Source organism: Schistocerca serialis, chromosome 11 (assembly GCF_023864345.2).
Source record: "Schistocerca serialis cubense isolate TAMUIC-IGC-003099 chromosome 11, iqSchSeri2.2, whole genome shotgun sequence".
NCBI classification, from domain to species: Eukaryota; Metazoa; Arthropoda; class Insecta; order Orthoptera; family Acrididae; genus Schistocerca; species Schistocerca serialis.
The window spans coordinates 75706799-75729813 of NC_064648.1; the positions used below are offsets into that span (position 1 = coordinate 75706799).

Genomic DNA, 23015 nt, shown 5'->3' on the forward strand with positions numbered 1-23015 from the left:
CACCTCGAAGAGCGATATAGTTACTAATTGTGAAATGTCTATCACAATATTCGTAATCAAAAGCATTGCTAAATGTTGTAATAAATATCACAAAATTGTGATCCATGTTGCGGTGAGCTCATTTCTTCACTAATATCTCTCTCATATCCATAGTTTTGTGATTTCGTGTTTAGGAGATTGTCCCGTTTCGAACCACCGTCACTTGCCGACAGTGTACAGGGAGCATCAAAAATAACCATCCTATATGGCACTTTCTGAAACTAATAAACAAATAAAATGGATTTTGTTTCTTGATGAAAGGGAAATTCAGTTTTTTTTTCATACCTTCTCATAGTTCTTCAATATGCCGGCCTTGAGACGTACGGCAAATGTCAATGCCGTATTCATACTACAGCGAGCATGTCTTGAGTTACAGCTGCCGCAGCTGCTGTTATGAGATTTCTCAGTTAATTCACTGTTGCTGGTAATGGAGGCACATTAGCAGAGTCTTTCATAGACCCTCACAAGAGATAATCAGATGCATTCAGGTCTGGTGGCCGTGGACGCCAGTTATGTAAGGCTGAGACATTTGGTACAATGCGACCGATCCATCGTTCAATAATCCTTTGGTTTAAAAATTCCCGCACTTCCAGATGCCAGTGTGGCGGTGCCCCACCCTGTTGGTAAATGGAGTCGTTCGAATCAGTCTCCAATTGTGGGATAGGAACGTTCTCAAGCATATCGAGATAAGTACTTCCTGTAATAGTAATCTCGGCAAAAAAAAAAAGAAAAAGGAAACAATGGGCCGTGCAGCTTTTAAGGTGAAAGTGCGCAAAACACATCCAATTTTGGAGAGTCGCCCTCATGTTGTACAACTTCATGTGGTTGTTCCGTAGTCCATATTCTCACATTGTGGCGGTTCCATTGAAAAGGAATCTTGCCACGTCACTAAACACTAAGCGTGGCAGAAAACTGTCATTCTCCATCTTCCCAAGAGCGAAATTACAGAACTCGAAACGTGTATGTTTGTCACCTTTACTAAAAGCTTGTATTATCTGACTTTTGTATTGTTTCGTGTGTAAACGTCGAAGCAACACACGCCAGATGGACATCGGGGGCACGTTGAACTGTCGAGCTGCACGGCGAACGGATATCTGACGACTTCTTGTGAAACTATGGCGAATGCGTTCGATGTCTGTGTCAGACACTCGGGGATGGCCCGGCGATTTGCCTTTACACAAAGAACCTGTTTCTACGGATTGTTCATGCCACCGCCTAATGCTCTGTGCTGTAGGAGGATCCACACCATACCCAGTACGAAAGTCACGTTCAACGGTTATTACTGAAACGCACTGCGCAAAACGTAAAACACGAAACGCTTTCGGTTGTCCAGACACCATTTTTACTACAACTGAGGTGGGCGCTCACTCCTGCAAACAAGCGGGAACAATGTAAAGCTCGAGAGTTTGCTCTTTCCTTCGATATGTTGTTCACGCACATATCTTAAATAGCATTATAGTTATGATGTTTTTGAAATGGGATTATACTTTTTCGTACAGAATTCGTTTGTTAGAGAGCGGTTTCCGCAAGCACCACACTCGGAAGTACCCGCTGGAGAGGCCTTACCCGCCCAAGGCTCGTCTAGCCGGCTAACGCCACTGCTGTAGGCGAGACACGCCCACATCCTAGACCGAGCGAGGTGGCGCAGCGTTCAGCACACCGGAGTCGCATTCAGGAGGACGACGCTTCAACCCCGCGTCCAGCCATCCTGATTTTGGTTTTCCGTGATTTCCCTAAATCACTCCAGGCAAATGCCGGGATGGCTCTTTTGAAAGGGCACGGCCGGCTTCCTTCTCCCTCCTTCCATAATCCGATGATACCGATGGCCTCGCCGTCTGGCATCCTCCCTCACAACAACCCCCCAACCCCCCATCCTCCTCCCCCTCTGCACAGTAGATCACCACGTATTCACATATACACTACTGCCCATTAAAGTTGCTACACAACGAAGATGATGTGCTACAGACGCGAAATATAATCGACAGGAATAGGATGCTATGATATGCAAATGATTTGCTTTTCAGAGCATTCACACAAAGTTAGCGCCGGTGGCGACACCTACAACGTGCTGACATGAGGAAAGTTTCCAACCGATTTCTCATACACAAACAGCACTTGACCGGCGTTGCCTGGTGAAACGTTGTTGTGATGCCTCGTGTAAGGAGGAGAGAGGCGTACCATCACGTTTCCGACTTCTTTGATAAAGGCCGGATTGCAACCTACCGCGATTGAGGTTTATCATATCGCGACATTGCTGCTCACGTTGATCGACATCCAATGACTATGGAATCGGTGGGTTCAGGAGGCTAATACGGAAGGCCGTGCTGGATCCCAACGGCCTCGTATCACTAGCAGTCGAGATGACAAGCATCTTATCCGCGCGGCTGTAACGTATCGTGCAGCCATGTCTCGATCCCTGAGTCAATAGATGGCTACTTTTGCAAGACAACAACTATCTGCACGAACAGTTCGATGACGTTAGCAGCAGCATGGACTATTAGCTCGGATACCATGGCTGCGGTTATCCTTAGCGCTGCATCACAGACAGGACCGCCTGCAATGGTATACTCAACGACGAACCTGGGTGCACGAATGGCAAAACGTCATTTGCTCTGATGAATCCAGGTTCTGTCTAGAGCATCATGATGGTCGCATCCGTGTTTGGCGACATCGCGGTGAACGCACATTGGATGCGTGTATTCGTCATCATCATACTGGCGTATGACCTGGCGTGATGGTATGAGGTGCCATTGCTTACACTTCTTGGTCACCTCTTGTTCGCACTGAGGGCACTTTGAAGAGTGGACGTTACATTTCAGGTGTGTTACGACCCGTGGCTCTACCCTTCATTCGATCCCTGCGAAACACTACATTTCAGCAGGATAATGCACGACCGCATGTTGCAGGTCCTGTACGGGTCTTTCTGGATACAGGAAATGTTCGACTGCTGAACTGACCAGCACATTCTCCTGAGCTCTCACCAATTGAAAACGTCTGGTGGATGGTGGCCGAGCACCTGGCTCATCACAATACGCCAGTCACTACTCTTTATGAACTGTGGTATCGTGTTGAAGCTGCATGGGCAGCTGTTCCTGTGCACGCCATTCAAGCTCTGTTTGACTCAATGCCCAGGCGTATCAAGGCCGTTATTACGACCATTGGTGGTTGTTCTGGGTACTGATTTCTCAGGATCTATGCACCCAAATTGCGTGAAAATGTAATCACATGTCAGTTCTAGTATAATACATTTGTGCAATGAATACCCGTTTATCATTTGCATTTCTTCTTGGTGTAGCAATTTAAATGCCAGTAGTGTACTATAGTTTCATTTGAAAAAGAGAAGTGGATCCCCGTCGCCTGGAATGAATATGAGTATGACAACGGGCAATACGTGGCTCATACGGCAGTCTCTCTCATTTAATCAGGTGCAAACATCACAAAGATCTCTTAAATGCTTTCAATCAAAAGTTTTGGAAGTAAACAGTTCAGCTGATCAGCCAGTATACAGATTGATTTACGAGGATATGCAGGTATTTTAATATGTTATTATACAAGTAAAACTAAAGAAAAAAGTTCATATAAACAGAGATACGCAAAACTTTAGTTACGGAGTTATGGCTAACAAAAGATTTTGCCTGAAATTTAGCTACTTAGCTAATATAAAGCCATCGCGAAAGTGTACAAGTTTAAAATAAAGCACTGTTTCCATTCATTTTGTTGTTATTGATATGGTGAATCTAATAAAACATTTTCCCAGGACGTCTAACTGGCGAGAAGTACGTACAATTCTTTCAAGGAGAAATACTCCGCGTGCTCGAAGGTCTTCCACTTGCTACGCGACTGCAAATGCATTCCCAACATGACCGCGCGCCTCCACATTCCACCAACCCGTCACTACACATTTAAATGAACATTTTCCCCAGAAATAGATTGGTCGAAGCGCTACACGTCTGTGGCCACTCAGATCGACCGATTTAACACCAATGCATTTTTGTGTATGGGGATGAGTGAAGACATAGTTTATGAGGACAGAGTCAATAGACGTGAGGCATTGCTTGCTCGCGTTGTGAGCGCAACGGACGAAATTAAGAACAACCCTGTGAAACCGAAACGAGCAACGAAATCTGTTCATACAAGTGCAGCTAAATGCATTGAATTCAGTGGAGACATTTTTGAACATTTATTGTGAATGTATTATGAATCTGTATGTACACTGTACAATTCCCTTAACACTGAGCTTTGTTTTTTCCGGTTTAACATGAATTCAAGTTTGCTATGATACTAAAAGAAGCAGATAATCTGACACCTTCATACAGATTCAGTTAACGTTATTACCATCATTTTTTCCAAAATTAATTTCTCTGCAACTTCTGTTGAAAACTTTAGGCAGTTGTCTGGAATTTAAAAAAACCAAAATTGAGGCAAGTAATAAATTAAAAATTTTACGAAACTACTTATTTGCTTCTATGGATGTTCTGGAAAACTACTGCAGATACACATGTGGGGCATGTTTTATTATATTCACCACACCAATAACCACGAAATAAATGGAAATCATGCTTCACTGTAACCTCGTTCAGTTTTGCGATGGCTTCATATTAGCAAAGTTGCTAAAGTTCAGGCAAAATCGTTTATTAGCCGTAACTTGGTAACTAAGCATTTGCGGATCTATGTTTACTTGAACTTTATTCTTTAGTTTTACTTGTAGAATAACGTATTAAAATATTTGCATCTCTTCGTGAATCACACTGTATATTCGGAACAACGGACTGGCATCCACCTTGTAAAATGGTGTGATTCAAATTAATTTGCGCTACTTTATTTACTAGACAGGTAGTGGGAAAAAATGTGTTTTGTGGTTACACTTGTTCGTAAAATTTCAGGTTGTTCAGCAGACTGGAAGTTTGGTGAATTTATTTTGGGAGAAAAGTTCCTTACTTGGCTCGACACCTTCGTCCTTCCACCATGTTCTGCAGACGTTTTAGTTGGTTCATCCGCATTTTTGTGGCGGTGGCCATATTTACTGGCTTCTGTCACCCAGTTCCTGTTACAGGTAAAAATTTTACTTTGTTCGATTCATAAGAGTCTGAGTATGATAACGGATAACAATTTATTGTGAAATAATGAACAATAAGTTTAATTTTTTTATTGAGATTTTTGCGAATTTCTTTTTCAGAATCCTATACCGGAGTCACCTTGCATACTTTAACAACCGACAACTTAGGTAAGTGTTTGATCCGTTACTACTAAAAACACCTCATGGTCCACAGGGTTCATTTGGTGCTATTTTATATAATCACGGCAGTCTTATCTGGTGGTCTGAGACGTCCACGAAGGCGCCGTGGGGCGGCGGTCGTATTGAATCACAGTAGATTGCTACTTGAATACATCGAGCTTTTATTTTTAAAACAGCGATAGATGATGTAAAACAATTGTTCACTAATTTAATCTTAATAATGTTATATCTCATTTGCTGTCTCGTCCAAGGGTCACACAAACTTGTATTCAGTACTGTTCATTGCTCCTGGATGACAGGCAATACGTACGTCCCACGCTACTGCTTTGCCAGTAGCATAACACCCGTGGTATACGCCGGAGTGAACTTGTTCGGGTATCTGCTTTGTGCCACGTTGCAGACATAAGGATACTGCGAGCGAACTTCGCAACATCCATGGGGTATCAGTGTATCATCGCTTTTGGTGTTCTAGAAAGCTCCAGTTCGAATGCCATTTAGTCATCACGTAGCGTATACAGTATGGTTTTTACCACCGTATACAGACTCTAGGGATTGATCGATGAGAGGATACGGAACAGAAAGGTCTAATGAATTTATGTTTGGAAACGCATGGTTTCCACACCAGACACTAATTATTCATACAGTGTTACAAAGACTGCGGTCTTATACTCGCTGTACCACGCAGCGACAGGTACAGTACGTAATGAAAATGGTTTCCGTGTGCCTCAACGCATGCGTGAATACGCTCAGTAGCGTGCTCCGCCTGTCACGTTCAAATCGGCCAGGCTGCATACGAACAGCGTCAAAGGCACGCTGAATACGCTGCTCCAGTGTCTCCACGTCTGGAATGTCCTCTGCGTACACGATGCTTCTGAGGTGGCCCCATAACCAGAAATCGCACGGGTTGAGATGCAGTGAACGAGCAGGCCATGCAACTGGAGCCTCTCGTCCGATCCTTCGACCTGGGAAGACACGTTTGAGATGCATCCGGACGTTAATGGCGAAGTGGGCTGGAGCATCATCATAACATAACCATTAGAATCATCAATGGCACTTCTTACAGCAAGACGCCCGTTAGAAATGCCGATGGTTCCCGCCTGTTAGGTGACATGGAAGGAAGACTGGTCCCAAAATAGGGTCGCAAATTATCCCAGCCCACCCATTCCGGCTACACCGATGCTGATGATTCGCTGTCATCGTACCACAGGGGTTCTGCATACTATCCCACCGATGACTGTTATGAAAGTTGAAGATGCCACTCCACGTAAGGCTGGCCTAATCGGTGAATAGGATGGATGACACAAATCCTGCAATCATTGTTGCCTGGTGAAGCAACCGACGACAAAACTGCTGCCGATGTGGAAAGTCTGTCGCTAGTAACCCCTTCACACGCTCTAACTGATAAGGGTAGTAACAATCGTCATGGAGAATGTTCTACACGGTCGTCTGGCTTACCCAGTACAGGCCGGTCCATTGCCTGGTACTGACAGTTTTAGTCACATTTTTTCCATGTCTAGTGTCTCTTCATTTCGAGTACGTCCTTCATGATTTCCTGCATGTTAGGTCATGACGTGCGATAAACAGTACGACCCTCTAGGAGGAAAAAATTCATTCTAAAGTATGGCTACGTGGTATTGCACTGCAGCTTCTTTAACAAAGAATGATTAAATAAATGGTCTCTGTCATGGGAACCATGCGTTTCTGGACATCATTAGAACATTTTTGTTCCTTATCATCTCATTGATCAACCCCTAGTGTTTGTAGATCGTAGAAAAAAATCACCTAGTATCTTCCATAGACCCTTACAGTGATAAAAGCAGTCTGTCTACGGAAGATAATAGTAAAATTTTCAAAGAGGGTTACCAACGCACCTTTAGTTGCATTATGCTGCACACTGTACGTCTTTTTTTTTTTTAGAGACGTACTGATGTTGCAGACTTCATCTTTCACACGCAAGTGCTAAATGTGACACGAAACCAGCAAAATGGAGAATCCGGCAGTTCCCTTGGCTACTTAATCATAATTTCGTATACAAGCCAACTTCCGCTATTTCCTTAGTGTCGGAGTAAAACCAGATGTGTCAGACAAATTCGCCTCTAAAAGTCACGTCCCAACACTTCATATCAATTTTAAACAAGTTATTCGTGTTAACTGTATCAAAATCCGTGTTTGTGTCGCACTATATTCCGTATTTTCGTACGCTGTGTGCCATGAGAAACGAATTTTGTGCTATAGCATCCGTTACGAGCAGCATTTATCCTCTATAAAAATTCCGGAGTAGCAATCTCATTCAATGATACGTTTATCCCTTCATTCATTGTATATCAACGTGAATAAATATAAATTTTTGAGAATTTTAATAAGTTACTAGTGATGAGAATTACGTATGTCGTAGAAAATCAGTGCTTTTGTAGCGCTTGTTGTAAGTTGCATGTCGTGTTCCATTGTCTGCATTCACCGCAAAGTAATTATTGTCTTGATTTTGTTTTCGACAACAGTCTCTAAAAAAATGCAGGAGATTAGTAGCGTTTATAGAAGGTGATACTTAGATAAGTTCGTACAGACTAAGGTCCAAAGCGAGGGGAAAGATCCACCGTGGTATAACAATCATGTACGAAAGGTACTACGGAAACAAAGAAAGCTTCATCATAGGTTTAAGAGTAGTCGAATCATAGCTGATAAGGAAAAGCTGAACGAAGCGAAAAAGAGCGTAAAGAGAGCAATGAGAGAAGCATTCAACGAATTCGAACATAAAACATTGGCAAACAATCTAAACAAGAACCCTAAACAGTTTTGGTCATATGTAAAATCGGTAAGCGGATCTAAATCCCCTATTCAGTCACTCGTTGACCACGATGGCACCGAAACAGAGGACGACCGAAGAAAGGCAGAAATACTGAATTCAGTGTTCCGAAACTGTTTCACTGCGGAAAATCGTAACACGGTCCCTGACTTCAGCCGTCGCACGGACGCCAAAATGGAAAATATTGAAATAAACGATATCGGAATTGAAAAACAACTGCTATCACTTAGTAGCGGAAAAGCATCCGGACCAGACGAGATACCCTTAAGATTCTACAGTGATTATGCTAAAGAACTTGCCCCCTTTCTATCAGCAATTTATCGTAGATCGCTGGAAGAACGTAAAGTACCTAGCGACTGGAAGAAAGCGCAGGTCGTTCCCATTTTCAAGAAGGGTCATAAATCAGATGCGAATAATTATAGGCCTATTTCGCTTACGTCAATCTGTTGTAGAATAATGGAACATGTTTTGTGTTCTCGTATTATGACGTTCTTAGATAATACAAATCTCCTTCATCATAACCAACATGGATTCCGCAAACAGAGATCATGTGAAACTCAGCTCGCCCTATTTGCCCAAGAAATTCACAGTGCCGTAGACACTGGCGAGAAGATTGATGCCGTATTCCTGGACTTCAGGAAGGCATTTGATACGGTTCCGCACTTACGTTTAGTGAAAAAAATACGAGCTTACGGAATATCGGACCAGGTTTGTGATTGGATTCAGGATTTCCTAGAAGAAAGAACACAACATGTCATTCTTAACGGTTCAAAATCTGCAGATGTAGAGGTAATTTCGGGAGTACCGCAGGGAAGCGTGATAGGACCTTTATTGTTTACAATTTACATAAATGACTTAGTTGACAACATCGGTAGCTCCGTGAGGCTATTTGCAGATGACACGGTTGTCTACAAGAAAGTAGCAACATCAGAAGACTCGTACGTACTCCAGGAGGACCTGCAGAGGATTAATGCATGGTGCGACAGCTGGCAGCTTTCCCTAAACGTAGATAAATGTAATATAATGCGCATACATAGGGGCAGAAATCCATTCCAGTACGATTATGCCATAGGTGGTAAATCATTGGAAGCGGTAACGACCGTAAAATACTTAGGAGTTACTATCCGGAGCGATCTGAAGTGGAATGATCACATAAAACAAATAGTGGGAAAAGCAGGCGCCAGGTTGAGATTCATAGGAAGAATTCTAAGATAAGGTGACTCATCGACGAAAGAAGTAGCTTACAAAACGCTTGTTCGTCCGATTCTTGAGTATTGCTCGTCAGTATGGGACCCTTACCAGGTTGGATTAGTAGAAGAGATAGACATGATCCAGCGAAAAGCAGCGCGATTCGTCATGGGGACATTTAGTCAGCGTGAGAGCGTTACGGAGATGCTGAACAAGCTCCAGTGGCGGACACTTCAAGAAAGGCGTTACGCAATAAGGAGAGGTTTATTATCGAAATTACGAGAGAGCACATTCCGGGAAGAGATGGGCAACATATTACTACCGCCCACATATATCTCGCGTAATGATCACAACGAAAAGATCCGAGAAATTAGAGCAAATACGGAGACTTACAAGCAGTCGTTCTTCCCACGCACAATTCGTGAATGGAACAGGGAAGGGGGGATCAGATAGTGGTACAATAAGTACCCTCCGCCACACACCGTAAGGTGGCTCGCGGAGTATAGATGTAGATGTAGATGTAGATGTAAAGGAAACATCGATTTCAGTACGGACTGCTTCAGATATTAACGGTAACTCGTCATACTTGGAGCTTAACTGGTCCAGAGTATAAAAATGATTCTCTAGGCTTAATTTAATGACACTTGTTTACTATTCTGTAAGACATTACACCAGCCACACTGCAGCCCTACTATGAACACTCTCCTCGAACGTGGGAATAGTAAGCCGACGTTCATAAGCTAAGGTCAGCCGCCTGCAAGCTGCTGTGCGTGGGTGTTTCGGGAGAGTTACCAACAGTCATGTATCCGATATACCACAGGTACCTGAGTTACTACCATATCTTGCTGTCACTTCTACACGAGGTACATGATCTGTCGCCGCCCATGCACTTGGCCGTGAGCGGTCTGCTAGTGGTAGTACTAGGCTGCATGGACGGTGGAGGCAGGGACCGGGGAGGAGTCAGCACGTGGTACTCATCACCATAACCAACAAATATGAGGTGCAGGTTTCCACTGAAATCGAAACTGTGTCAGTGAGACTGACTTCAGCTGTTGAGTAACATGGTATGTGCTGTGTCAAGAAGAGGCAAACATAAAAGGATAGGATCTATTAACAGCAGGAAGTTCAAATGTATGGCAAGTGAATGTATCCCTTAGGGAAATGCAAAAAGCGATGTGAGGGAACACTAAGTGCACTCAGTGTGTATGGCTGGGAGCCTTATTCAGCATTCTACAGAGGCCATTAAGTCAGCCGCTGGGAGAGCAGCGCGCTACCAGCTGCTGACTGTGCTCTGCGGCCACACTTGGATCATTCATATGGCAGAGAAGGTTGACAAAGCTAGCCTCATCTAATTTCAGTGAGACTCACAATTTGCTGCAGTGCAAAACTGGTCGTGCATCCCACGTTCTGAATCGAATGGAACGACTGACTCAGAGTTCGAAGGTTCTGTGACAAAGCACCCTGAAAATTCTTGGACTTGCATCAAGGGGTTGAGTACTCTATGGACACCCTAAATGGGTCAGGTGTGTGGTACACATCAGAGGCTGCTGCTCAGGTAGCTGTTTGGGTGTGGAGTGTACATGTTTTTAGATTAGACTACTCTTCATCCAGTCCAGATAACGATAGGGACCTGAAAGTGTCAGTAATAATTCCAAAGAAGTGTCACATACTTGCAAGAGTATTAGAGTTCAAATGACTAACTTCCGAAGCACTGATATCAACGTGCCAGTGTTTGAAGCTGCCCCAGTACAGCTCACATAATACCCGTTACAGGAAGTTGGTGAAAACGCGGAATGGACAACAGTGAGACACTGATAAAACTTTCAACCTGTATCGAAAATATACACTGAGATAGTATGGCATTTGCCGCAGGTCACAAACAAATTGTACCAACCAAAACAGAAACATAAATTGCGTGTGAGGCTTTCTGGGAAAGACTCAGTATCATGGTGGGCATTAATTTGGAATCCGGTTCCTCTGTCAACTTCTAGACCTACTCCAGATGCAACCAAAAATTATGCAGAAGGCTAAAGCACTGTTATATAAGTTTCCAAGTCACTCTCTCATTGTTGAAATAGATGTTAATTGTGCAACAATCTACTGGTTAAATGACAGTTCAGTAAGGGGTGGTTCTAGGCGCGCAGTCCGGAACCGTGCGACTGCTACGGTCGCAGGTTCGCATACTGCCTCGGGCATGGATGTGTGTGATGTCCTTAGGTTAGTTAGGTTTAAGTAGTTCTAAGTTCTAGGGGACTGATGACCACAGCAGTTGAGTCCCATAGTGCTCAGAGCCATTTGAACCATTTTTTGAAGTAAGGGTTGGGGGAGACAAGACTTCTGGTGAAACATTTCTAAATGAGTTGTCTGATGATTACCTAAAACAGTCTGTTTGGGAGCCCACTCATGATGTTGCGCCTGATAGTTTCAAAATGACCATACCTCTTTGAGGAAGCTCACACAGAAACTAGTATCAATGACCATGATTTACAACGTGCAAGTGGCCACTAAAACAAGTAGCAGAATACATATATGTTCAGCAAACAGGATAAAGAAGCAATTGTGACCTATTTGAATACAAAACTCGAAATATTTAGCTCTTGAGAACAACATGTAGAAAAATTGTGGTTGAGGTTTACAAGAACAGTCAGCTGTGCACTTTGTACGTATGTAGAGCAGTTCATGATAAGAGGGACACTCCACAGTCTGCAGTCATTTTAAAGAAACATCTAAAGAAAAAGAGACAACTGGTCAATGAATGCTAGGCAAAACGTAGCCCTACATGTAGGATCATGCTAAATGTATTTGGCTGATGAGAGAAAATTCCGTCCAACCTACTAAGCCTACTGACTCAGAGATAGGCACAGCAAAAAGACTCTCATAATTAAATAAACACTGTATTTCGTGGTGGAATGACGGTTATGTAGTGCTGGATGGGAACAGGGCACCTTGCTGGATGGGTGAGGACAGTGACTGACAAAGGTTCCCACAACCTGCCTGGTGTCCTCCTTTGTTGGTCACTGCCCTCACCCATCCAGCAAGGTGCCCTGTTCCCATTCCAACACAACCCAGCCATCATGCTACCACCACCCCAGTCTTTTTATTTCTCTACTTTCCTGCTACTTCCCCTCCCTCCACACCCTTCTGCTGCCCTCTGTCTAACCTGTAGCACTTCACTGTCCACCACCCCACCATCCTGCCGCTCCTCCTCTCCCCACACCCAGTCGCCACTCCCACCATGCGATTGTGCTGCTGGTCACAACGTGGTTTCAGTTGCCTGAGACTGCAGTCGTGTGTGTGAGTTGCGTTTGCTCTTGCGTTTCCATGTGCGCGTTTGTGTGTGTGTATGTGTGCGCGGGGGGGGGGGGGGGGGTGAACGTGTATGCATGTCTGGCATCTATTGTTGACAAAGGCCTTATTGGCCAAAAGCTTTAATTCTGAGTGTTTTTTGTTGTGCCTATCTGCAACTCAGCATTTCCGTTCTATGGAAAGTTGCAAGTTTCCTTTTCGTAATATTATCACATTCCATCCTGGATTTTTCATAATTTGCTTCCGGCTAAGACTATTGTAATAAAATGGGACGGATCTCTCACAAAACCAAGGAAATTCCGGTACTATGTAAAGCTGGTACCAAAGTTAGTGTTCAGACACTTGTAGACTGGGTAATGACAGCAATTAAGAATAGCAAAACAAAATCAGAAACTCTGAATTAGTTTTCCGAAATGTTTCTTTAGAGATGGTACTGTGGGCTATTTCTCCAATTTGTGACAATGGCAGATATAGATGTAGAATTAGTGTCACTAGTGTTGAGAAACAGCTGAAATTGAACAAGGCTCCAGAGCCTGATGGACTCTCTATCAGATCCTACACCGAATTTGCGACTAAGTTAGCCCCCCTCTTAACCAAAATCCACGTACAAATAACACAATGATAAATGGTAAATCTCTATCACAAATAACAATGTCCAGTTGTTGGGAGAAGTCCGAGGAGACACCCATCAAGTAGAGGGGCTGCAGGAGTCATTCACAAAACTACCATATAATATCCTTGCCATCCATTTGTTATAGGATTCTTGAACATATTCTGAGCTCAAAGGTAATGAGGTTCTTTGAATAGAAGGACCTCATTGTCAATCAGTATGGATTTCAAACATAGTGACATTTCCTTCATGACATCCTTAAAGCCATAATCGAGACAGTACGATAAATGCAGTAATTTCGGAATTTCGATAAAATCATTTGACTCAGTACCATAACCACACTTATTACCAAAAGTAAGATCATATGGCGTATGATGCGAAATTTGTGGCTTAACTGAGGATTTATTTGCTAGGGAGGACTCAGCGTGTTACCTTCAAAGCAGAGAAATTGGTGTGGACAATGTAAGTGTATTGGGACTCACAGGTTCTGTTATATATTAATCGTCTTGCAGCAATTTAATAGTTTTAGAATTTTCGTGGATGATGCAGTTATCTATAATGATGTACTATCTGAAGAATTCTGCACAAATATTGAGTAGGATCTTGATAATAAAAAATTATAGTCACCAATGAAAGAGTACAGCTGGTACCAGTCAATACCTACAAATCTCTGGGCGTTACAATTTGGGACATCAAACGGAACGATGATGCGCCCTCAGTTGGAGATAAGACGGGTGGAAGGCTTCGGTTCATTGGTAGAATACTAGGGTGTTGGAATCAGTCCACAGAGATGATTGTTTACAATTGTCTCATGTGACGATACCGAGAATAGTGCTCTAGTGTGTAGGAGCCGTATCAAATAGGACTGGCAGCAGGTATTGTAAGCACGTAGAGAAGAGCGACACCAACATTCAGTGCTTCTTTGATCCATGAAGAAACTGAACTGGCACACTTTGAAGATAGACGGCAACTATTCCGATAAAGGCCACTCTGAAAGTTTCAAGAAACTGCTCTCCACCTCGAATCTAGCAATATACTACAACCCACCACTTATCGCTCTCACAGGTGTCGTGAGGATGAAATTAGCAGACTTACAGGACGCACAGAGGTAATTTAAACAATCATGCCCAAGCTCCATATGTGACTGGAATGTGAAGAAGCCCTGATAACTGATACATTAGGAGGTACCCTCTGCCATGCACTTCAAAGTGGTTTGCAGAGTATGGATGCAGATGTATAAGTAGATGAACAGAGTTGATGGGGTTATCGAACATAAAATGTAAGATTTGTGTTTGAGAAATAACTTCCCTTTTTCTTAAGCGTCTAAATTCAGTGGAGAGTGGGTTAAAATTAAAAGCTATTAGTTTCTAATATCTCCGTTAATCAATGGCCGATTTTTCAGTCCATTGTGGATCCCACTATTCTGGATTACGAGAAAATTTGCTGTCACGCATACTTGAGAACCCTACATGACGGTTTCAAGCGAGCACTCGTAGCGATCACTTTTTGATGTGCTCCCGTGTGTTGACTGTGTTGCGAGTTTGACGATTCGCACTCTACACGTTCTTATAAGTCTTTTGGTACTTGTAGCGTCGTTACTGTAGAGGAGGAGCGTATAGTGTGAGGTCCACACCTCAGCCTAGCCACACCTTCAAGATCGTAGTCATCGTCAGTTAACCTCACAGATCGCCGATCCTTCTGACACTGTCCTGGTCATACCGCCACCCTAACAGCTTCATTCTTGACACCAGTGCAGCAGGCCATTAGCAGCAGAAGGGCAGGCCATATTACTAAAATGACCTGTGCCGACTCACTAATACTGTCCCAGACTGTGAGCTACCGGGTTCAGATCCTTTTCTGCTGTTGGCACAGTGCTGAAATACGGAGAATACTCTCGGGGGCATCCCCCGATCCCCCCCCCCCTTCCCTCACCTCCCCACGACACATTTGCGCGGTCAGGTGTCTACAGTGTGAGTCACTAACTATTGCCACCAAGAATAACTTGAAAAGTGTGATAGAACCTGAAACGTTTGTTGGACAAAGGGTGCATGGGACGATGGGGGCGATAATATGACGTTGGTTTTTTGTTGCTTGGTGGAGTCGTGTCAGAGATATGAAGGTCAATTTTGTTTGTTTAAATAACATGCTACAGTTTGGTACTTATTTTATGATAGCGGCTATCGAGACGAATCCAATGACGTGTAAGTTCTTTGAAGGTCAACAGGGTCACAAAGGTAGCATGAACGTCAATTTACAGAAGGTATCCGAATGGCTCCAACCTTCTTATCATGGACTGAGTGGTATTCGTCATCACATCAGCACTTATGAAAGCACCATCTCTGACATTTCTCTCTTGAATATCTTAGGTGTAGTAGGAACGTCTTTATAAATAATGTCTTTTACGAATCCACATAAGAAAAAAATCCAGAAGTGTCAGGTCTGGCGAATGAATCCGCAACGACACATCTCCTACGCGTCCAATCCAACAATTTAGGAATTGTCCCTGCAGCTCATTTTTAGCCATCATCGAAAAATGTGGCGGACACCCATCGTGTTGATACCACATTCTGTTCCTAAAGGTATTCCTTCCAATAACAGACGTAATGTTCCTTGCAGGAAGGTGGTGTACTTCCTACCATTAAGATTTCCTTGGATGAGTAGGGGCCTATAATTCTGTCCTCCAGCATCCCACACTATAGATTCACCAACCACGGTTTTTGGTGTGCAACTTGCCACTGCCAATATGGATTTTCAGTTGCTCACTAATGCATGTTATTCAGATTAACATTTCCATGAATGTAGCCTCGTCAGTAAATAAAATGAAATTAATAAATCTGTCATCCCTCTGAATATGTAGTTGAGCCCGTCGGCAGAATTCCATGCGACGCATACAATCGGTATCAGTTAATTCTTGGTGGAGACTGTTATGGTAAGGATGATATTTATGTAGATGCAGAACACGAACAACACTACTCTAGCTCATGCCAGATTCCCTTGTGATTTGACGTGATCTAACACAAGGATCTCCAACCACAGCGGCAAGATTACCAAGTTCCGTTTCCTAGTTAGTAACTTTCCTTTGCCAGATATGCTTCCGATACGTTCAATATCCAGTTGTTCTCAATTTATCATACACATATTTAAATGTACGTCGTGTAGGGTGAGTCGGTTGAGGATATCTTTCAGCATATAAGTCTCTATTTCTCACTGAATTTCGTTGGCACTCCCCGTAAATGAGAAACATATCGACTTGTTCTTCGAAGGAATACATCATACACATTCGCTTGATTCGACGATATTAGTGCTGTATTGCGAAACCGTCGAATGGTGTTTACACGTGAAAGGCACGTGAGATGGATATACCATATTCGGCGAATATTTACTATTTGCATGATATACGAGAGAGAGTTGTCAGAGTATGTGCTTCTCTAAGTGGTGATGTGGTAAGGAATACCAATCAACCCATGATAAGAAGATTGCAGTAATGCATTGATACCGATGGTCATCACTTGGAACACCTTCTGTAAATGGACGTTCATGCCACCTTTGGACATTCGTTGACCTACAAAGACCTTACTGTTACACATCATTGCATTCGTCTCGATAGTCGTTATCAGAAGACAAATGCCAAACGATAGCATCCCATTTAAAAAAAAACAAAACAAAGTTGACCTTCATATTTCTGACACGACCATATCTAGCAACAAAAATCGAACGTCATATTGTAGCCACCGTTGTCCCATGCAACATTTGTCCCACAAACTGTTTAGCTACTGTCATACTTCCGGAGTTACTATAGGTCGCATCAGTTAGTGACTCTCCCTGTACATACGGTACAGTTGATCTGATGCATGCCCATACTTCCTCCTCGTAGATAACTTCGATAAGAAGAATGGTAAATTCAGTAACATTTTTCTGGGTTTGTGACTGCACTGTCAGTATATAAAACTGCTGACGTTTCGGTCACTGTTGCATATGTCCTTCTTCAGGGTGTTTTTGTTTACAAAACATTAAACCAAAACACACTGAAGAAGGGCACTTGCAACACTGACAGAAACGTCGGTGGTTTTACATTGCAGTCACAAACCCAGAAAAATTTTACTGGCTGTGACAATGGCTGTCGAAGACTACGGTTATATTTAACATTGTTAAACTCCACCTGGTGTTACTGGCCAAGCTGTTGCATGCCTATAGCTCTCATTTAAAGCATGACATTATCAACATTAGCCTGCCAGGCAGAAACAGAGTTAATATTTGACTGAAGTCCGCTGTGGCTGCCAGTAGAGTCGTCCGCTCTCAAATTTCGCTGTATGTACCGCCACCTTCCTGCTTCATACATAGCGCATTATTCGCCATGTTGGTATTAATTCGACAGACAAGCAGATAGGCGATGAAATGCAGAGCCTGTACCATATCGCAAGCTCCAAATGCTAAGTCAACAAACATCATTTAAATCCCCAATGAAATGTGCTGCTTCCAGTCTGCGTGGTAATTTTTCGATCACAAACTACCCTCACATGTTGCTGTCTTGGGGACCGACCTTTGTGTCGAACCTGTTTGTCTGTATTTGTCTTGCATCTTATGTGACTTCTTTGCTCGTTTCTACTTAATACGGCTTCTGTATGCAAAGTTCTTTAATGTAACAACGACCCAGCATTGAAATCACTCGAAAACAAGCAATTGGAGAGACGAGATTATAGGAGAGGTGGTGCGCATATGTGGCTATTCATCCAAGTAGCGTTCCATACCCGAAAACGGCGGTTCAGCCTTATGCAACCTGACTAATGCACATTTTCGTCAAGTGTGTCGGTGGAACATTTTACAAAAACAAGAAACGCCACACAAGGACTGTGTAAATGTGGAAACCCAGTTTCTTTTTGCCGTATAAATAAATGTATACTTCTCTTTCAGCTCTAAATATTAGCCAAAGCTAATTCATAATGTATTAGCAGTGAATGTAATATTCTGAAACACAAAAACTAAATACGTTAAAAATCAAAAAAAAATTTCTGCTTGCACAACAACTCATTAATTTTTCAAGATGTGTGGGTAATGTGCAAACGCCTTAAAATTGTGGGAAACTGACTACTTCAAACGAAAACTGTTGAAAATATTAGAAAATAATTTATTTTATATTGATTTTAAATTAGACAAAAATATTTTTAAACGAAACAGTAATAGAAAAATGCTTCATATGCGAAGTTCACTTGCAAAATTCGCATATGTTAATATCTCTTTCATTTTCGGTACGCAAAGGGTGACTCCACTCCTCACACAGTACACATTTAATCTACAGTTCTCTCTGAACGTCTTTGGAAAATGCGCCTCCAAAAAAAAAAAAAAAAACAAATAGCATCTTCCCCACCTGGCAGATCCAAATCTGACTCGCCTGAAGAGACATTTGGTGCATTGGGCTCTTGAACTGAATCCTCAGATAACTTAAGCCGTTTTCTGCATGGTATTCTAGGAGGAGCTTCACGTTTTTTCTTGCTTTTGGCAGGTGCTTCAGGAAGCTTCTGTTTCCCTTCATTAAGGGGTCTTCAGGGCGTGTTTTATAAGGCGAAGATGTCAAAACAGCTCTGTTGTAAACCTTCCTCTTTAAAGGAGGGATTGGCGTGATGTCTTGTGCAGACACACCCGTGTTTGATGAGGTATTTGACAACGATGTTGACCTTCTGTTTTCTCTTTGGCCATCTTCACTTGGGCTGTCAGTTGTCACAGGTTTGAATGCGTTTTGAGTGTCTTCTTGTCTGAGGTCATCACTTCCACCTGGAGATACTGGATTCTCATCAGGTCCTCTCACACTTCTGGCCTCATCTAAAGCCGACGTTACAGCTATAAAGTCGATTTATGCAAAAACAGTCCTGTCACATAGGAAAATTCCAGTCTCCAAAAATCATTTTGCAGCAGTACAGCCAGTCTGGCACTTTAGGTAGGCTTTCCCAAACAACACAGATATGTCATATGGTTCTAAGGGCCGGCTACTGTGCCGCAACCATTGACGAACAAAGCGTAATAGGTTTTTAGAGTGACCATAAAGGTCTTATCAAGTGGCTGAATTTTATGAGAGGTGTGAGGCGGGATGCTTACGATTGTAACATGGTTCTCCCTTGCACGTTCTATAATTTGAAGGTTTCTGGCATAACTGTTATGCCCATCAAGAATTAGCAGCACAGAAGATTCTTTTGAGGGATGTGCCTTAGAGCCGGCCGGTGTGACCGTGCGGTTCTAGGAGCTTCAGTGTGGAACCACGTGACCGCTACGGTCGCAGGCTCGAATCCTGCCTCAGGCATGGATGTGTGTGTGTGATGTCCTTATGTTAGTTAGGTTTAAGTAGTTCTAAGTTGTAGGGGACTGATGACCGCAGATGTTACGTCCGAAAGTGCTCAGAGCCATTTGAACTTTTTTTTTTTTTTTTGTGCCTTAGAAATGAAGTTGTCAAACCACTCTGAGGAGAGCCCAGTTTGAATCCAGCCTGAAGGATGGCATTTACCAATTACCCTTAGGGCTATTATAGTCTTAACCATGTTTTCGGCATCCCACTTCTTCACAATAACTCTTGGTTTCACATCAGTTACCTTTCGTGGCATCTAGAAACAGACGCAAAACGTATTAGAAGTAATGTATTTGATGTTGGTATTGAGGAAACGTTTCCACAATGCCACCGTATGTATGCTTCCACATTACCTACACAATGGCCATTTTCAATTTCGGTAGATTACATTAAGCAACAATCCATTTAAGGTTGACAAAGGACTGCTAAAACCTTCTATGCACCTCCCTTTATAAGCTATCAGATGTAAAGAAAGATAACTACAAAGTATGTAGATAAATATAATACCACAACTTACCCCCCCCCCCCCCGCCCCATGAACCATGGACCATGCCGTTGGTGGGGAGGCTTGCGGGCCTCAGCGATACAGATAGCCGTACCGTAGGTACAACCACAACGGAGGGGTATCTGTTGAGAGGCCAGACAAACGTGTGATTCCTGAAGAGGGGCAGCAGCCTTTTCAGTAGTTGCAAGGTCAACAGTCTGGATGATTGACTGATCTGGCCTTGTAACAATAACCAAAACGGCCTTGCTGTGTTGGTACTGCGAACGGCTGAAAGCAAGGGGAAACTACGGCCGTAATTTTTCCCGAGGGCATGCAGCTTTACTGTATGATTAAATGATGATGGCGTCCACTTGGGTAAAATATTCCGGAGGTAAAATAGCCCCCATTCGGATCTCCAGGCGGGGACTACTCAAGATGATGTCGTTATCAGGAGAAAGAAAACTGGCGTTCTACGGATCGGAGCGTGGAATGTCAGGTCCCTTAATCGGGTAGGTATGTTAGAAAATTTGAAAAGGGAAATGGATAGGTTAAAGTTAGATATAGTGGGAATTAGTGAAGTTCGGTGGCAGGAGGAACAAGACTTCTGGTCAGGTGACTACAGGGTTAGAAACACAAAATCAAATAGGGCTAATGCAGGAGTAGGTTTAATAATGAATAGGAAAATAGGAATGCGGGTAAGCTACTACAAACAGCATAGTGAACGCATTATTGTGGCCAAGATAGATACGAAGCCCACACCTACTACAGTAGTACAAGTTTATATGCCAACTAGCACTGCAGATGACAAAGAAATTGAAGAAATGTATGAGGAAATTTAATAGTCATGGGTGACTGGAATTCGAGTGTAGGAAAAGGGAGAGAAGGAAACGTAGTAGGTGAATATGGATTGGGGCTAAGAAATGACAGAGGAAGCCACCAGGTAGAATTTTGCAGAGAGCACAACTTAATCATAGCTAACACTTGGTTTAAGAATCATGATAGAAGGTTGTATACATGGAAGAACCCTGGAGATACTAAAAAGTATCAGATAGATTATATAATGGTAAGACAGAGATTTAGGAACCAGGTTTTAAATTGTAAGACATTTCCAGGGGCAGATGTGGACTCTGACCACAATCTATTGGTTATGACCTGTAGATTAAAACTGAAGAAACTGCATAAAGTTGGGAATTTAAGGAGATGGGACCTGGATAAACTGAAAGAACCAGAGGTTGTAGAGAGTTTCAGGGAGAGCATAAGGGAACAATTGACAGGAATGGGGGAAAGAAATACAGTAGGAGAAGAATGGGTAGCTTTGAGGGATGAAGTAGTGAAGGCAGCAGAGGATCAAGTAGGTAAAAAGACGAGGGCTAGTAGAAATCCTTGGGTAACAGAAGAAATATTGAATTTAATTGATGAAAGGAGAAAATATAAAAATGCAGTAAATGAAGCAGGCAAAAAGGAATACAAACGTCTCAAAAATGAGATCGACAGGAAGTGCAAAATGGCTAAGCAGGGATGGCTAGAGGACAAATGTAAGGATGTAGAGGCTTCTCTCACTAGGGGTAAGATAGATACTGCCTACAGGAAAATTAAAGAGACCTTTGGAGATAAGAGAACCACTTGTATGAACATCAAGAGTTCAGATGGAAACCCAGTTCTAAGCAAAGAAGGGAAAGCAGAAAGGTGGAAGGAGTATATAGAGGGTCTATACAAGGTCGATGTACTTGAGGACAATATTATGGAAATGGAAGAGGATGTAGATGAAGATGAAATGGGAGATACGATACTGCGTGAAGAGTTTGACAGAGCACTGAAAGACCTGAGTCGAAACAGGGCCCCCGGAGTAGACAACATTCCATTGGAACTACTGACAGCCTTGGGAGAGCCAGTCCTGACAAAACTCTACCATCTGGTGAGCAAGATGTATGAAACAGGCGAAATACCCTCAGACTTCAAGAAGAATATAATAATTCCAATCCCAAAGAAAGCAGGTGTTGACGGATGTGAGAATTACCGAACAATCAGTTTACTAAGCCACAGCTGCAAAATACTAACACGAATTCTTTACAGACGAATGGAAAAACTAGTAGAAGCCGACCTCGGGGAAGATCAGTTTGGATTCCGTAGAAATGCTGGAACACGTGAGGCAATACTGACCTTACGACTTATCTTAGAAGAAAGATTAAGGAAAGGCAAACCTACGTTTCTAGCATTTGTGGACTTAGAGAAAGCTTTTGACAATGTTGACTGGAATACTCTCTTTCAAATTCTAAAGGTGGCAGGGGTAAAATACAGGGAGCGAAAGGCTATTTACAATTTGTACAGAAACCAGATGGCAGTTATAAGAGTCGAGGGACATGAAAGGGAAGCAGTGGTTGGGAAGGGAGTAAGACAGGGTTGTAGCCTCTCCCCGATGTTATTCAATCTGTATATTGAGCAAGCAGTAAAGGAAACAAAAGAAAAATTCGGAGTAGGTTTTAAAATCCATGGAGAAGAAGTAAAAACTTTGAGGTTCGCCGATGACATTGTAATTCTGTCAGAGACAGCAAAGGACTTGGAAGAGCAGTTGAACGGAATGGATGGTGTCTTGAAGGGAGGATATAAGATGAACATCAACAAAAGCAAAACGAGGATAATGGAATGTAGTCGAATTAAGTCGGGTGATGTTGAGGGTATTAGATTAGGAAATGAGACACTTAAAGTAGTAAAGGAGTTTTTCTATTTGGGGAGCAAAATAACTGATGATGGTCTAAGTAGAGAGGATATAAAATGTAGACTGGCAATGGCAAGGAAAGCGTTTCTGAAGAAGAGAAATTTGTTAACATTGAGTATAGATTTAAGTGTCAGGAAGTCATTTCTGAAAGTATTTGTATGGAGTGTAGCCATGCATGGAAGTGAAACATGGACGGTAAATAGTTTGGACGAGAAGAGAATAGAAGCTTTCGAAATATGGTGCTACAGAAGAATGGTGAAGATTAGATGGGTAGATCACATAACTAATGGGGGAGGTAC

General features: G+C 42.7%; 1 protein-coding gene across 3 annotated transcripts in view; it reads left to right on the forward strand.

Annotated features, from left to right (window-relative positions):
* The window catches only part of LOC126427316 (ankyrin repeat, PH and SEC7 domain containing protein secG-like), a 115380-nt gene that overhangs the window by 33220 nt on the left and 59145 nt on the right, over positions 1 to 23015 (forward strand). For all 3 annotated transcript variants that reach the window (XM_050089625.1, XM_050089624.1, XM_050089626.1), the window contains exons 2-3: positions 4923 to 5092; positions 5216 to 5263. In XM_050089625.1, the coding sequence (XP_049945582.1) occupies positions 5005 to 5092; positions 5216 to 5263 (136 nt within the window). In that variant the 5' untranslated portion in view covers positions 4923 to 5004. The remainder of the gene's footprint in view (positions 1 to 4922; positions 5093 to 5215; positions 5264 to 23015) is intronic.